At 38.3% G+C, this 16106-nt stretch overlaps 1 protein-coding gene across 1 annotated transcript; it reads right to left on the bottom strand.

The window, feature by feature from the left end:
• Window positions 1–344: 344 nt before the first annotated feature.
• On the bottom strand, window positions 345–15211 carry TTC5 (tetratricopeptide repeat domain 5). Its single transcript, XM_003755755.4, has 10 exons — window positions 15079–15211; window positions 12769–12901; window positions 8091–8302; window positions 7543–7693; window positions 6912–7003; window positions 3771–3827; window positions 3224–3370; window positions 2832–3046; window positions 1647–1791; window positions 345–994 (listed from the first exon to the last, which is right to left on the bottom strand). The coding sequence occupies exons 1-10, from the start codon at window positions 15124–15126 to the stop codon at window positions 875–877; spliced, it is 1320 nt and encodes a 439-aa protein (XP_003755803.1). The 5' UTR covers window positions 15127–15211; the 3' UTR covers window positions 345–874.
• Window positions 15212–16106: the final 895 nt, after the last annotated feature.

The following is a 16106-nucleotide window of genomic DNA, read 5'->3' as shown; positions in this document are numbered from 1 at the left end:
GCAGCAGGGGCCCTAAAGAAATCAAAAGCATATTTGTTTTTCTTGTATCTCTGGTATGGCATTGGTATTGGTGTTATACATTTAACTCTGTGTCTACAGGGGAATTCTAAGTATGGTGGGAACAGGGTGACACAATAGTTTTCAGAGAAAACACTGAAAGGTGGTTAAGATAACTAAGAAGTCGTGTATTGCTTAGAAAGTTATATTTAGGAATACTGGGGCCGGAAGGTATTTTGAACCCAAATAAGCAGCCAGACAAGCCTTAATACTCTCTATTTGTCCCCCTATTCATTCAATATAAGTAACCCTGTGTGAACACTAATGTAGGAAAGAAAGGAGAAGAAAACAAACTACAAGTGGCTTTGTTTGATTTTGTTTTTCCAAATGAATTTAATTGATGACCCCAGCTTTACAGAAAAGGCAAGACCTTGACTTAAAATAAAAAATAAAAAAAGCATTGTCAAAAACCAAACTATAAAAAATTTTAATCCCTCCCCCTAGCAATAAATATTAAACTAATATATACACATGTGGCTCAGGGAGGATTCAAGAATAGAAACCTTGGGGACCCAGCCCCATAGCCCAGCCCCAGCACTCATACCTATCCAATGATCTTAGCCCAAAATACAGGGATCAGTGAAAATAATAGATGGTTATCCCAGGCAAGGGGGCAGGCACTGAACAGGGCTGAGACAGGGCAACAGAAGGACTGGAGGAAGGGAAGCTAGGTTATGTAATAAGGCAAAAAAAGGAAAAATCCAACCCAAATACATGCCCACCCCTCTGAGTCACTGGGTAAGAGTAATCCAGCCTCTTCATTCCCTGGAACTTCATTCCATGTCTCCATTTCTTCCCTAAAATGCAAGTCAGAGAGTCATTCACTCTGGGGTCGATATGCCACAGTAGAAGCAGCCTGGCTGCTGGAGCCTTGTGGCTTCCCATTTACCACCAACAAAAGGGGTGTCTCCACACGAATACAGGAAAAAGAATAGTTCTGGGGAAAAAAAAAAAAGGAAAAGATGAGTATTGGTTTTGGATAGGAGGAAATTCCAGAATAGGCCACACCACCCCCTCCTACTACTTCTCCCACTCAACATTCATGTGCTCAACTTCATCTTACATTATCCTAGGCTGGGCTACAATTGGAACTGAGCATAAAGAGAGAATAACTAAGAAGTGTCCCAAGCTTAAATTAGCCTTACCAAAGAGAACAGGGGTTTGGGACATGGATGAAAAAAAATCAAAAGGGATTCTGAGAGAATTCTACATTTCTTCAATGCTCTCAAGATAATAAAAGAAATATCTTGTATAGAAGGAAAATTACCAGCATAAGCACTGAAAGGATGAGATTTTTTTTAAGGAAAACAAAAAAAGTAGGAGAAAAAATGGTTTTATAATAATTTTTCTAATTATAATAAAGCATATTAGCTCACAATACCTCAGAATCACCCAAAAATTTCCTGAAAGTTGACTCATAGATTCACTTGGTTTTAAAAAATAAGTTGAGGGATTTCTATCAAAGATCCTATTATCCCACTGCAAGTTTGGGATAGGACAACTGAGGTCCTGCTAAGGGTTGAGTTCCCTGTTTTCAATTTGGTTTAAGCAAAAAAGTTGAAAGAGAGAATATGAGACCAATCACCCACCTTCCCTTTATGCTGGATTTGATGGTGTCGGAGATGGGGTTCAGGGATAGCCACAGAGTCACCAATGAGCACACCCCAACTCTGTACCATATTATACACTGTCACTGCAAAACAGGGTCCCTCAGAATCCACCAGGCCAAATGTGCTGCCAAGAGTAAAAAATACAAATGGAAGAGTGTTGACAGAAGAGAAGACCAAAAACAAGGATTTTACTAAGAAAAACTAGAAAAATAAATAAACTTTTAAAACCAGCTTCATTCTGGGATATCCCCCAAGAGGGCAGGGCCAGGAGGCATGCATTAATTACCATTATGTATCTTTCCCAAAATACTTTTAAACCACCCACGTATCCAGAGTCACTCAACAAACATTAATAACGATGAAACATCAACCAAATTGTTGTGGCTAAAACCATGTTTCTTGTTTATCATTTTAATTATAGTCTCATCTTCCTTCAAATTTTCTAACTTCTCCAGTTCTCCACATAAAATTTGAATTCACAAAGCATCCCCACATGACTACCCATATACTTTTGTGGTGGGGGAAAAAAGAGTCAGAATAGTGTAAGGAACTCCCAGGATAGGGAAAAAAAAAAAAAAAAAAACTTTACCAATGCATATTGGGAACTCTGTAGTTCTGAAATCTGTAGTCTTAGAAAGTTACAAGGTGAAATAATTAAAATGTCAGGACTTGAATTCAGTCCTTCCTGATTGTAAGGCTAGACCTCTGCCCACTACTATACCACAGTGTCTCCCATATTTACTTCTCATAATTACAATTTTATTTAATTGGCCCTTTTCTCAATAGCTTTCCTTCTCTTTTTAATCTGACATACCTAGGATAACCTCCCCAGTCAAGCTCTTTTCCTCTCTTTACTTAAACCTCACCTCAAAGCTATCAGCTAAACCATCCCTTACTTAAGACTAAGGATAATTAGACACATCCACCAAACAGGAAAAAGCAAAAGCTCAGTTAAGATCATCACAGATTTAACAGTGCACTCCTCTGAGGCTAAGGGAAAGATATTTTATCCAAACAAAGACCACTCTTGGGACAGATACCAAAGGGAAGTGAGTTGACTTTCAACTCTACCCAGAAGCCACTAAGACTAGGGATAGTAATCAAGTAGGACCTCAATGGCCAAAGAAAACTTAGGCAGAACAGTGGATCAATATAGACACTCACAAGGGCACCTTCTCCTCTGTGGTAAGACTGAAGAGAACCTTGCCCAACACTACAGTACCACTGTTTATGCCAGGTTGTAAAGTACTCAGTGGCTTTAGCTCCAGTGCCATCTTCTGCCCAGAGGCTGCCTGATAGCGCCCATCCCCACAAGGGCCTAACTGGGCTGGACGAAGACTTCCCAGCATGCTCTGCAACTTTTTAGCCTTCACCTTACCCTATAGATGATGAAGATAAAGAAAAGACATGTCAAAAAACTAGCTCCAACCCCTAAGCCACATTGTCCCCATGCCTTCCCACTTCTATCTAGGCTGCCATTCACATAGCCCAATTCCAATCCCAATAACCCCACCATGAGAAAGAGGATGAAAATCAATTCATTCAGGTTACCATACCTTGCTATCAAGGAGGCTGGTCAATCTATTTAGGAATTCTAGGAGCTGTTGCTCTCGCTGCTGAGGTTCTGGCCAGGCTGGGTCCAATGCTGCAGCTCTAGAGAAGCCTTCCAAGGCCTCCTCATAGTTTTCTTCATATTTATATAACTGCATATGAAAAAGTGATCAAGATTTTTCACACACATACACACACGATATGTGCCCCAACATTAACTAAACTTTATATAGCATTTTTAAGTTTGCAAAATTCCTTACATACATATTTTAGTATCTCTTTTATATACTATTAATTTAATATATAAATGAACCAAGTCTTTCTAAACTTCTCTTTTCCAATTGTATCCTTTTTTCTCAGGATCTCCCACTCCTTCATTCCATCTCCTTTCCCTCTAGAGTGCCTATTATCATATGAGATTGGGCTGACTCACCCCATGCCACCCCCAAAAAACATTTTGTATTTACATTAAATATATCCAAACTTTGCTATAATCCTACTCAGTTATATCCATAAATTGAGGCTTTATACATTGTCCATCAATAGGCTTACCGTGGCCCGGTTCAGGTGGAGATCAGGATTGCTGGAGGCAGTCCTGTCCACTTTTTCCTAAAGTAAAAATGTTTAAAAAAAAAAAGTCATTCATTAATGATTTCTGTTTCAGACACAAGACTGGTCATTCTAAACATGGTTTGGGGCCCTCAAAGAAATTCTAATATTTCCCTCCATAACAAAGAGTCCCCTATCCATCTTTGGTTATGCTGTAATTTCTGCTATAGATAGGGCTATCTGGTCACTAAAAGGAGGGGATAAATACCCAGATAATGAAGCCTCATAAAGAACAAGATAAATGAAATTAAAGCTTGTGATCTGTTTATCCATGTTTCATGTATGTTTTTAAAATATTACTAAAACTATTATAAGAAAAAAATTAATAAATGTGAAAGAATTTTAAGTGAATGAATGAAAAAGCATTTGTTAAAGCTATATCCCAAGAAATATACTAAATTTTGGGGACACAAATGCAAACAGAGACAGCCCTTATTCTCAAAGAGCTTACATTCTAATAGAAAGAGAAAACATATATAGGGAAGTAATGTTCAGAAAGAAGTATTTGGGTCTAGAAAGTCACAAAAATGGTAAGCAGAATAATAAAACAATCCAGAGACATGACCTTTTCAGAGACAAGGGTAGTATTGATTTGATTATAATTCTCAAAGCAAGAGATAGAAAATATTCAACTCAGTTTCAACTTTAAAAGGAAAATGTAATAGAGATCAAAGGAATCTGAAGTAACACTAGATACATCCAAAAAAAAGTTCCTCTTTCCCAACCTCATTAAAAGTCAGATTAAAAAAATCATATTCTAGGGGCAGCTGCTTGGTGCAGTGGATAGAGCCCCAGCCCTGAAGTCAAGAGGACCCGAGTTCAAATCTAGCCTCAGACACTTAACACTTCCTAGCTGTGTAACTCTAGGCAAATCGTTCAACTCCAATTGCCTCAGCAAAACAAACAAAAAAATTATATTCTCTCTCCAAATTTGAAACTCAAAATTAGTTATAATAGATCAAATGGAAATACAAAAATGTGCACTCCCAATAGAACAGAGGCCAAGCACACAGTAAGGAAATGTTACATATATAATACATATGAGGGAGTATATACATGTATGCACATATGAATATACACAAGGGTATATGTATATGCATATGTTACTTTTTAAAAATGAGTTTTAAGATTTAAATTCTAAAAGGGGAAGAAGAGAAAAGGATCTTTTATGAATTAAAGACAGATATAGATTAAGAAACCTGCCAAAAATCTTGCGCCTAATAAAGGTATCCATTCTTTGAATAGAAAAACATTCCTCAGGACAAAGGTACTAGAAAAATACAATTCCAAACCAGGTAACTCTAATTTTCTTTTGCTAACAGAAGAAGCAAAACTGTGAAATGTAAAAAATATGATGCTGAAAGTAATATCCCTGTGCAAAGAAAAAGATGCAGAAAAAGCAAAGTAGCAAAGAAAGTCTGAGAGTTAAATGAGTGAAAAGGGCAAATCAATGCTTTCTAAGAAGTTGTGTAAATAGTTAGACAATAGAAGGAAACTATCTGCAAGGGTTATTTTCTTTTTTTAGGGGAAAAATGATTCTGAAGCTAGGAACTATGTCCTACCAGGTCTTTGATACAAAGAAAGCATTCAGAATGATTTTTAAGTTTTTTCCACTTAACCTGAAGTAATTCCAGGATTATACTATTAAGTTACTAATACATACATCATTAGCTTAAATTTAATCAAAAAGAAACATCACGTTGCTATTTTTAGTGTTCTTAAAATGAGTTTGTAATGTTAGTAATTGATTATTTTTTAAAATTGCCATTAATTATTATTATAAATAATTACTTTAAAATATGAGTTAATATTTGTAGCCACATGAAAAAGTGTTCCAAATCACTTACTGATCAGAGAATGCAAATTAAGACAACTCTGAGATAGCACTACACAACTGTCAGATTGGCTAAGATGACAGGAAAAGATAATGACAAATGTTGGAGGGGATGTGGGAAAACTGAGACACTGATAGATCATTGGCGGAACTGTGAACGTATCCAACCATTCTGGAAAGCAATTTGGAACTATGCTCAAAAAGTTATCAAACTGTGCAGACCCTTTGATCCAGCAGTATTACTACTGGGCTTATATCCCAAAGAGATCTTAAAGCAGGGAAAGTGCCCTGTATGTGCCAAAATGTTTGTGGCAGCCCTCTTTGTAGTGGCAAGAAACTGGAAACTGAATGGATGCCCATCAATTGGGGAATGGCTGAATAAATTGTGGTATATGAATGTTATGGAATATTATTGTTCTATAAGAAACGATGAGCAGGATGATTTCAGAGAGACCTGGAAAGACCTACAAGAACTGATGCTAAGTGAAATGAGCAGAACCAGGAGATCATTATACATGGCAACAAAATTATACGATGATCAATTCTGATGGACATGGCTCTCTTCAATATTGATATGATTCAAACCAGTTACACTTGTGCAGTGATGAAGAGAGCCATCTACACCCAGAAAGAAAATCATGGAAACAGAGTGTGGAACACAGAATAGCACTCTCTGTTATTTGCTTGCATTTTTGTTTTCTTTCTCAGTTTTTCTTTCTCTTCCTTCTTGATCTGATTTTTCTTGTGCAACCAGATAACTGTATAAATATGTATACATATATTGGATCTAACATCTATTTCAACATATTTAACATGTATGTATTGGACTACCTGCCATCTGGGGAGGGGTTGGGGGGGAGGAGGGGAAAATTTGGAACAAAAGATTATGCAAGGATCAATGTTGGAAAAATTACCTATGCATATGCTTCGTAAATAAAAGGCTTTAATTAAAAAAAAAACAAATTAAATTTCTATAGAAAGAGCAAAAAGTATATCATTGCTTGCTATGTTCTTTAAGCCTATGGAAATTCTAGACAATTGTTTCATGCTATTCACCTGGTAGTAGTTCCCTACACCACAAGAATGTACATAAAAAGAAATAAACAACTCTGAATGACTAACTTGTAAACTCAAACCTACAAAGCAACAGTAAATATCTCTCATGCTATATATTGAAAGGCCACAATCATTAGAATTAGTAATCTATTGCTACCCACTCCCACCTGTCCCAAGCGATCATTAATACTCACTGCTTGAGCATAAGCACTAAGAGCTTGCTGGGAAATCTTAGGATTCTGGCCTGCATTGAAGAAGAGGGACAGGTATGCATTCCCTAGGATATCTGAATAAGAAATGCAAAAGCAATTAAATACTTAGCACAAACCCAAGGTATTCTCTATAATCAGCACTAGATCCTTCCATTCATCCCATAGATCCCATTGTCTAGGGTGACTGGGTCTCATTTTAAAAAGCCTTGAGCAGAAATTCTTATCCTAGATCCATGACCTTGGTTTTAAAAAATATTTTGGTAAGTGTTTTTCAATATAATTAGTAACCTCTGCAAATCGCACATATTTTGTTTTATACATTTAAAAACACTGTTCTGAGAAGAAGCCCACAGGCTTCCCCAGACTACTAAAGATTCCATGACTCAAAAAAGTTCAGAAATCCCTGGACTAAAAGCTAAAAAAAAACAAAATCTACTTAACTCCAGACTCAAGGTATAGACTGTAGGGATAGTTCTGACTCAACCCCTATATGCATTGAAGTAGTATAGTTCCCTCTTCATAAAAGTTTTGCAGGGGGTCCCCCAGATTTATCAAAAGAAAAATCTACTACTGCCAAAATAAAAGACCTGAAATCTTCTAAAAAGGCACTCACACCATGAACGTCCATCATGCACATCCATCTGCACAGCTAATTTGGCCTGCCGGACACTGTCCATGACATTACGGGAGTGTTCCTCACCAGTCTCAGCCCGCAGCTGACGAAGGACCATCGACAAATTCTGCAAAGAGACTTTGTTCTTGTACTGCAAATGAAAGAGACATAAGGTCAACCCCCCAGGAACCATCCTGACCCCATCTTTTTCTCATAAATTTTATTCCCTAAGCCCATCTTCTCATCACTCTCATTTCTAAACTTAAGTCTCATTTTTATCACTCCTTGTTCCCATCCCCCTATGTCAGTTCTATTTCTAACTTTGTTTTCATTCCTGGCTGTCCCTCACCCAAATCCATTACCTTCTCCCTTTCTTAGTCCTTTGTCCCTCATTCCCTCTTCCAGGTTTGCTCCTCAATTCCTGTTTCTAGTCTTCTAATTCTGGTTTAGTTTCAACCTGGCTTTCATGTACTGTAGGGAATTCCCATTCAGCAGAGGAATTTCATCCTTTCCATATGTGATTCCTGTAAATATAGCAGGAAGCTCACATGGGAGAGGGCTCCAGAGAAGCAGGTGTGTGCAGCTGCAACATCCCCTTTCTTCCAGTACACCTCACCCAGCTGGTTCCAGGCTTCCACCAGCTCAGGCTCCAGTTTCACAGCTTTCGACAAAAGCTCCTCAGCCTGAGGACTATAGTCTGGAGTCACATTCAGAGCCTTCCCTGTCAGCATAAGAACCCAGGCCTTTTCCTGGGAAAAGCCTATGAAGGAAGAAAAAGTAAAAGAAATTGAAATATGAAACAATCTTAAAAGGGTTCTTTCCCCCAGAGAACAGCTTCACATCAGTGGGAAGATTTTGGGAAAATTATCATCAGCAAAAGTATTGAATTTCTACAAAATGTAAAATGCTGCATTAACTGCTGGGGTCATAAATTTTTATAGGTTAAGACATGATCCTTGTACTCAAGAGGCTTATAGTTTACTTGGAAAGTGTACATAAAAATAGGTCATGTACATAAAAAATAAATTAATAAACATCAGTATAAAGCTTCATATGCAAAGTATGAGTGGTATAAATAACTGACTACAGGAATTTGCTGGAGAGAAGTATAACAACTGAAGAAAGACTTCAAGAATCCAAGTTATCTCTGTTGTTTGGAGCTGTAAATTAATCTGCCCATTTTGGAGAACATTTTGGAACTATGCCCAAAGGTCTATAAAATTGTGCATATCTTTGGACTTAGCCATACAAACTATTAGGTCTATATCCCAAGGAGATCAAAGAAAAAGGACTATATGTACAAAAATATTTATAATAGCCCTTTTTGGGGGCAAAAATTGAAAATTGAAGAGATACCCATCGATTAGAGAATGGCTGAACAAGCTATGGGCAAAAGAATATGATAGAATACTATTTGTAAGAAATGATGAAGGTGATGTTTTCAGAGAAATCTGGGAAGACATGAACTTATGAAAAGAGAAATGAGGAGAATTAGGAGAATAATATAGTAATTCTGATCAATACAATGATCTACCAGAATTCCAAAGGATTCATGTTGAGAAGTGCTACCTACTATAGATAGAGAACTGATGATTCAGGGCAGACTGAAGCATATTTTTATTTCCTTTCTTTATTTTCCTTGTCTCTTTTTTTTTTTTCAGAGAGAAAAGAGATGGAGGAACATAGATAATGTGGAAATATGGTTTTGCATGATTCCGTGTGATTAATGGGTATCATATAATTTGCCTTTTCAGGTGAGGGAGAGGGTGAAGGGGGAGCTAGAACTTGAAAGTGAAAATTTTTTTAAATCCAAGCTATTAATAACCATATAAAAATATGGTCCAAATCATTAATCTTTAGAAAATATTAAAACTCTGCAGTTCTATCTCATACCCATCAAAATACCAAATATGACAAAGAAGAAAATGATAAATTTGAGAGGGGTTACAGGAAAACAGACACACTTGTATGCTATTGGTGGAACTGTGAATTGTTCTATTTTGGAAAGTAATTTGGTACTACTCCCTAAAAATAATTAAATTGTGTATACCCTTTGACCCAGCTATATCACTATTAGGTCTATACCAAAGAAAGTGGGAAAGAATCTAAAATATTTATAAGGGGCAGCTAGATGGAGTAGTGGATAGAGTGCTGGCTTTGAATTCTGGAGGACCTGAGTTCAAATTCAGCCTCAACCACTTAATATTTCCTAGCTGTGTGATCCTGGGCAAGTCACTTAACCTAAATTGCCTCAAAAACAAAACAAACAAAAAATAAAATATTTATATCAACTCTTTTCATAACAGTAAAAATCTGGAAACAAGAAGTGTGCCCTTCTACAAGGGGAATAAGTAAATTATGCTATATGATGATCTAACAGAATAACACTGTGTTATAAGAAACGACAAAAACAATTTAAGAGGAAACTGAGAAGATGTCTGTGAGGTAATGCTGAGTGAAGTGTGCAAAATAAAATGGACAACTTTGGATAATCACAATAGTGCTATAAAGAAAAGCAACTCTGAGAGACTTTAGAATTCTGATCTATAAAATGACAAAACATGAATCCATAGGACTAAAGATGAAATACAGAAAGGCAATGGACCAAAAATAGAAAATGAGATACACACTTTTACTGTTTAAATGGAAAAAGGATATGTTTATATAATTTTTTGGATAAAAAATAATATTTCAAAGAAGAGTCAGTTCATATAGGAAGAATAAAGATAGAAAAGGAAAAGAGTATTCTAGACAAAGAAAATGGCACAACCAAGAGTAAACAGACAGGATTCCATATGAAAGAGGTAGTAGATAATGAATAGAATAGTTTGATTGAAATAGAAGGGAATAGTAGAAGATAATATTGTCTGTTCTTCTAGCCTATACTTTCTTTGAGTCATCTTCCACATAACCAACAAGTTGGCATTCTAAAGCAAAGATTTTGTAATATCTCTTACTTTCTCTAGAAGCTATTGGCTTCCTCTTATCTCTAATATAATATCTGTTTAACATTTAAAGCCCTTCAAAATATGGCTCTAGCATGCTGTTCCAGGATTACTGCACGTGACTCACATTCACATTGTATATTCTGGCTATAAGAGCCTAAATGCTATTTCCTATTCATAAACATAGCATCCTTCCTCTGTGCTTTTGCAAAGACTATCTGCAATATCTGAAATATGTTTATTCCCTTCTCACCTTCTTCACACAAAATACTTAGTTCCTTTAGCCAGTCAATTAGTATTTATTAAACATCTGCTATATACCAATATAGCTAAGCAGAGGATATAGAAAAAAAAGACAAAAATAGTACCCACCCTCAAAGACATAACAGTTTGATGGGGGAAGACAACAAGCAAACAAACAAATAAATAAGATAAATTGGAGACTCTAAATTGGAGGAATCAACAGAGGGAAGTTGCTAGCATTAAGAGAGATTGGAAAAGGCTTTTTGTAAAAGATAGAACTTTAGCTGAAACTGAAAGAAAGCAGGAAACCAAGAGATGAAGAGTAAGAGAACTGTACATAAGGACAGCAATAAAATTCCCAGAGTTCAGAAATGAACAATTTTATTTGAGGAATAGAAAGGAAGTTGGTGTTATTGGATTGAAGAGTCCTTGGGAGAGAGGGGTAAGAGAGGAGGAGAAAGGTATAAAAAGAATAGAAAATTAGGTGGAGGCCATGTTGTGAAGAGTTTTTGAAGCCTAAATAGATTTTTTTAATATGATCCAGGAGGATCATATTCTGGAACCATAGAGGAGGATAGCATAGATAGCCCTTCACTTTAAGAAGACCAGTTTCACAGTTGAGCCAAAGATGGACTTAAGTGCGGGGAAATTTAAGGTAAAAAGACCAAGCAGCAGACTATCAAGAGGTCAAGGATGGTGTCTTGAGGGCCTGGACCAAGAAAATGGTCATGTTAAAAGAGAGAAGGTGGCATATATGAGAGACTTGACAAATGATCGGACTTAAAAGATGAGTGTGAGGAATTCTAGGTTATGACCTGGCTCATCCAGAAGGATGGTAGGACCTTTGACAGTAACAGGGACATTAGAAGAAAATAGGACTCTTTCTCTTTTTCAATCTGAAATGTCTAATAGACACTGGGAGATATGAGACTAGAGGTCAGGAGAAAGGCTAAGGCTAGATAAATAGGTCTGGGAATTTTCCATATATAAAAGCGATCATTAAGCTAATGAGATCAACAAAAAAAAAATAGTTTAGAGGGAGAAAAAAGGAAAGGGAAGACCAGAGTCTTGGTGAATACTCCAGGTTAGTTGGCATGATCTTGTGGAAGCTCCAGCAAAGAAGATTGAGAAAGGGGTGTCTGTCAGATAGAGGAAGACAACCAAAAGAAATTAGTGTCCCAAAAACTTAGAAAAAACAAACTGTCAAGGAGAAAAGGATGATCATTAGTACCAAAGGCTGCAGAGAGATCAAGAAGGATAATAACTGAGAAAAAGCCATTAGATTTGGCAATTAAGAGATCATTGGTAACTTTGGAAAGAGATCAGAAACCAGACTGCAGAGTTAAAAGAGGAGAGGAAATGAAGGTGCTGATTACAGATTCTTCCAAGCTCAATTTATATGTGACCTTCTACAAGAAGTCTATCCAGATCTTCCCAATTGCTAGTATCTTCTTCTTATAAATCACTATGTATAAACTTTGTATTTAAAGAGCAGGAACAAATTAATTTTTGTCATTGTATTTCCAGAACCTAGCAGAATGCCTGGTACACGAAAGGAACTTATTGAATACTTACTGAATTAATGAAGTTTTGAAAGATCATTGAAGACCTAGTTTAGACTTCATTCTATAGATCACAGGCTGCCATTGAAGGTTTCTAAGTAAGAGAGTGGCAAAACCAATCTGTGGCTATAGGAAAAGTATTCTGGAAGCTATATTCAGATTTGAAAGGTGATACTCAAATACTCTATATATCCATTAGTTATGGATCTATAGCTATCAGAAAGATTTGTTTGGGGCAGTTAGATGATACACTGGCTACAGCACTGGCCCTGGAGTCTGGAGACTTGAGTTCAAATACTTAACACTAGTTGTGTGGCTGTGGTCAAGTCACTTAACTCCAACTGCCTTACCAAAAAAAAAAAAAGATCTGTTTTGTTTGATCATATAGAAGTGACCTCTTTACAGAACATACAAAGGGAAGAAAAGTCCATCTTACTTTCCCATTGATATTCTATCTTGAATCTTGAGAGTCATACCTACTGCTTCCCCCATCTTTTGTAGAGTCTTTTCCATTTCTTCTCGCACATCCTGATGCTTCTGACCAGCATACTCAACTGGATGTGTCTCGAAGTAGTGGTCCCGAAATGAATAGAGCTGGTCCACTAATTCCTAAAAGTATATTTAAATAATGCCATCATTTAAAAGGAACAAAAAGCAGAGTAATCTGAGATTGGCTAGCCATGGAAAATGGTTTTTTAACTTTTTTTTTTATTTCATTTTATTTAATAAATCAAGCTCCTTGACACCCTAATAGGTCAAAACAATAGGACTAGGATACCAGAAAGCCACAAATCACAACATAAAGCAGCCAGGATTCCAAGCTTATATTTCAGAACTTTGTTCTCCAGTGTTCACAAAAAATGTGTCAATGTCAGAATAACACTTTTCTCTCCATTATCAATAATCTGTAGATATGTTCTGGTCTTGAGGACCTGTACTTCAATCACAAATTTGTCTGTTCTATTATTCTTTGCTAAGCCCTGAAACTGAGGCACACAGAAATACATAATTTTTGTGCTATCACACTAGGACATTTTTCTGGGTTCAACTAAAAAGGGTAGGCAGCCTCTAGAGGCCTCTTCCACCTCCAAAAGTCTATAAAAACAAAAACCGTTTCTCAGCTTTCTAACCTGACAATATCAACTTAGTCTTTTCTTCTATCTGCTTTCTCCTATTTCTGTATTTTGTAGAATCCCCTCAGTCTACCCTCTACAAGGTTACTCTGGAATGTCCAATGCAAATGTGACCCAATATTAGGGTTATTTTTTCAGCACCAGTCACCAATCTCCAACCTATTTTCTCCACTTAGATCTTGGATCTTAGATTTGGAGCTAGAATGAACTTTGGAGATTACAGGTCCTGCTAGAGGTCCAGAAGGTCTAGACCTTTATCCAAGGCCTTCCAAGTAAAAAGTAGTAGACCCTGGATTTGAACTGCCTGCCGTTTTTTAAAATGGCTCTGAAGTTTAAAAAAGAAAAAAGAAAAATTGAACCAAGCTCCTTGGGAATGAGTTAAGCCAGAAGTGGTTCCAATTGGCCCTGCTTCAACCTTCCCATTTACTTTGTTTTAATTATATGTATATGCTATCTATCTATCCATCTTTCTGTTGCTATGCTCATGATAGCTGTTAAAGCAACTTTCACAAATTTCAGAAATCCCCCTGCGCATGAGGGATCGTGTTAAAGCATTATACAGTAATTTAAATTAAAACTAAACTTAATGGGTACACCAACTCACTGCCACCTTCCTCGGGAGGCTGGTTGTCTCGGCCACTTGCAGACCTAAGGGATTCTTTACAGCAGAGCCTGGACCCCGGTTATATAAGTACATAAAACAGGCATAGGAATCAAACATTTACTGATAATAAATCATAATTCTGTGACACCACAGTCACTTAGGTGACCCTATACGGAGTCCCAACGGACAGTTTTAGAAACTTTTTACTAGACAGTTCCCCTCACCCAGCCAAAACAAAACAAAAAACAACGGCATGAGAAGTGCATGACTTGTATACTTATTGTGTATCTAATTTATATTTTAATATATTTAACATCTACTGGTCATCCTGCCATCTAGGGGAGGGGGGGGGGGTAAGAGGGGGAAAATTGGAACAAGAGGTTTGGCAATTGTTAATGCTGTAAAGTTACCCATGCATATATCCTGTAAATAAAAGGCTATTAAAGAAAAAAAAATTAAAAAAAAGAGAGAAGTGCATGACTGTCTATTTTTGTAGCCACGAGAGAGCGAGGAATGGGGAACGGTAAACAAAACAGCCACACAGCATGTGCATAGTAGGTGGATTTGCTGAAATGGGGAGGTAGGAGGAAGCGTACTCTGTGGGGTAAAGAAATCCAATGGGTTGGAGAGAAAAGAAACTAAATCCCTACCTGACAACTCTAAGGGAAAGTTAGCGGTTAGTAAACAGCCTCTCCACCAGAGTGCTTAGTGTAAATGCCCAGGGCACAGCAGGGGACGTCCCGGAGCTCGCCGAGCATCCTGGCAGCATGACGCGCCCCGCCCCCAGCCCCAGCAGCTACCGGTACACAAACGGGACCCCCACCCCACCCCGTCCCCAAACTAGGAAGCGCCACAGCCTTCCCCCCGTCCCCACCTCCACCCCCCACCCCGGGGGCGGGACGCTTCCGCTCCCCCAGTAACGGCCCCCCCCCCACGGGAAAGAGCTTAGAGAGTAACTGTACCCGCATCCTTCAGACACCAAAACTGCGCGCGCGGCATCACTACCAAAAAACCCACCTAGCGGAAGAGCTTTGGCCCCCGGCCCCTACCTGCAAGAACTGCACGGACTGCTTGGCTTCCTCCTCTTCATCAGCCATCGTTCCTGCGGCTATAGCCCTCTCCTCCCCTGCGCTTCTACCACAGAGAAACAGGAACTCGCGCGGAGCCACAGTGACATCTAGAGGAGGGGAGGCTCCCGTACGCACGTTGCGCAGCGCCCGACTTGCGACCCCGGGGTCTGTCAGTCAGTCAGTCTACTCCTAGGTGCCCCAGGAACTGCCTGCAAGCGACGGTCCGGGGAGGCAGCTCGGTGTGGGAGAGCTCTTCACGTGGATGTTATTGTGTTTATCTGTATGTCCCCAAATGCCACATACAACAATATAGGATTTGGGGATGGCCCAAACCTATCGCTACCTTGTTCTCGAGGCTAGCACACTGCTGCGTAGGGCAGGCAGGGACGGGCGAGGTAGCCCATAGGGCAGTCAGAAAGACCTCCTGTTCCAGGCGGGTCAGGGACACATTCATTCTAAGGTGTTTGTGTGAGCTGGAGGCAAGTCACTGAACTTCCCAGGGCCCCAGGCACTGGCGCTTTAGGTTGCAAATAAGCAGTGTGGCATTCCACCTTGGTGGAGAAAATTACCACGTTAAGAACTTTCCACACTTATGGAACCAAAAGCTGCCACCTAGCCTTCTTGACTATTTTTACTTCTTTGAATTCCAACAGAACCTTGAAGTTAATCTTATAAAGGCCTTTTGGTACTAAAATGTGTAAAGTGAGATGTGCATTTGCACTTCTCCTCCCCCCCTCCTCCCCTCAAAGATTTATGTACATTATGCTCATTTTATATCAAGCACATTGGAATCTGGCATTTAGGCAGCACTTAGCAGTGCCTGGCATATAGTAGGCACTTAAATGTTGACTGATAAAACCAAGGTTGTTGTAAGGTACAAATAAGGTTTTGCAAAAGTTTTGCAGACCTTAAAACACTGGATCAATGTCAGTTAATTATTTTATTTTATTAAACATTAAGGAAAATTACACCATTTCTCCTCCCAATCTACAAAAAAGTGAATCATA

Source organism: Sarcophilus harrisii, chromosome 2 (genome assembly GCF_902635505.1).
Source record: "Sarcophilus harrisii chromosome 2, mSarHar1.11, whole genome shotgun sequence".
In the NCBI taxonomy this organism is placed as follows: Eukaryota; Metazoa; Chordata; class Mammalia; order Dasyuromorphia; family Dasyuridae; genus Sarcophilus; species Sarcophilus harrisii.
Note: the sequence above shows the minus strand (reverse complement) of the source record. Positions and strands in the feature narration are given on the sequence as shown.

What these genes read in the sequence shown, in the direction of transcription:
- TTC5 (XM_003755755.4), bottom strand. Translation starts at nt 15,126, where the DNA reads ATGGCTGATGAAGAGGAGGAAGCCAAGCAGTCCGTGCAGTTCTTGCAG. An exon ending in AGTCCGTGCAGTTCTTGCAG is followed by an intron (nt 12,902 to 15,078) that starts GTAGGGGCCGGG and finishes ATATACTTTTAG; the next exon opens with GAATTAGTGGACCAGCTCTA. An exon ending in TCCACCTGAACCGGGCCACG is followed by an intron (nt 3,371 to 3,770) that starts GTAAGCCTATTG and finishes TTTCATATGCAG; the next exon opens with TTATATAAATATGAAGAAAA.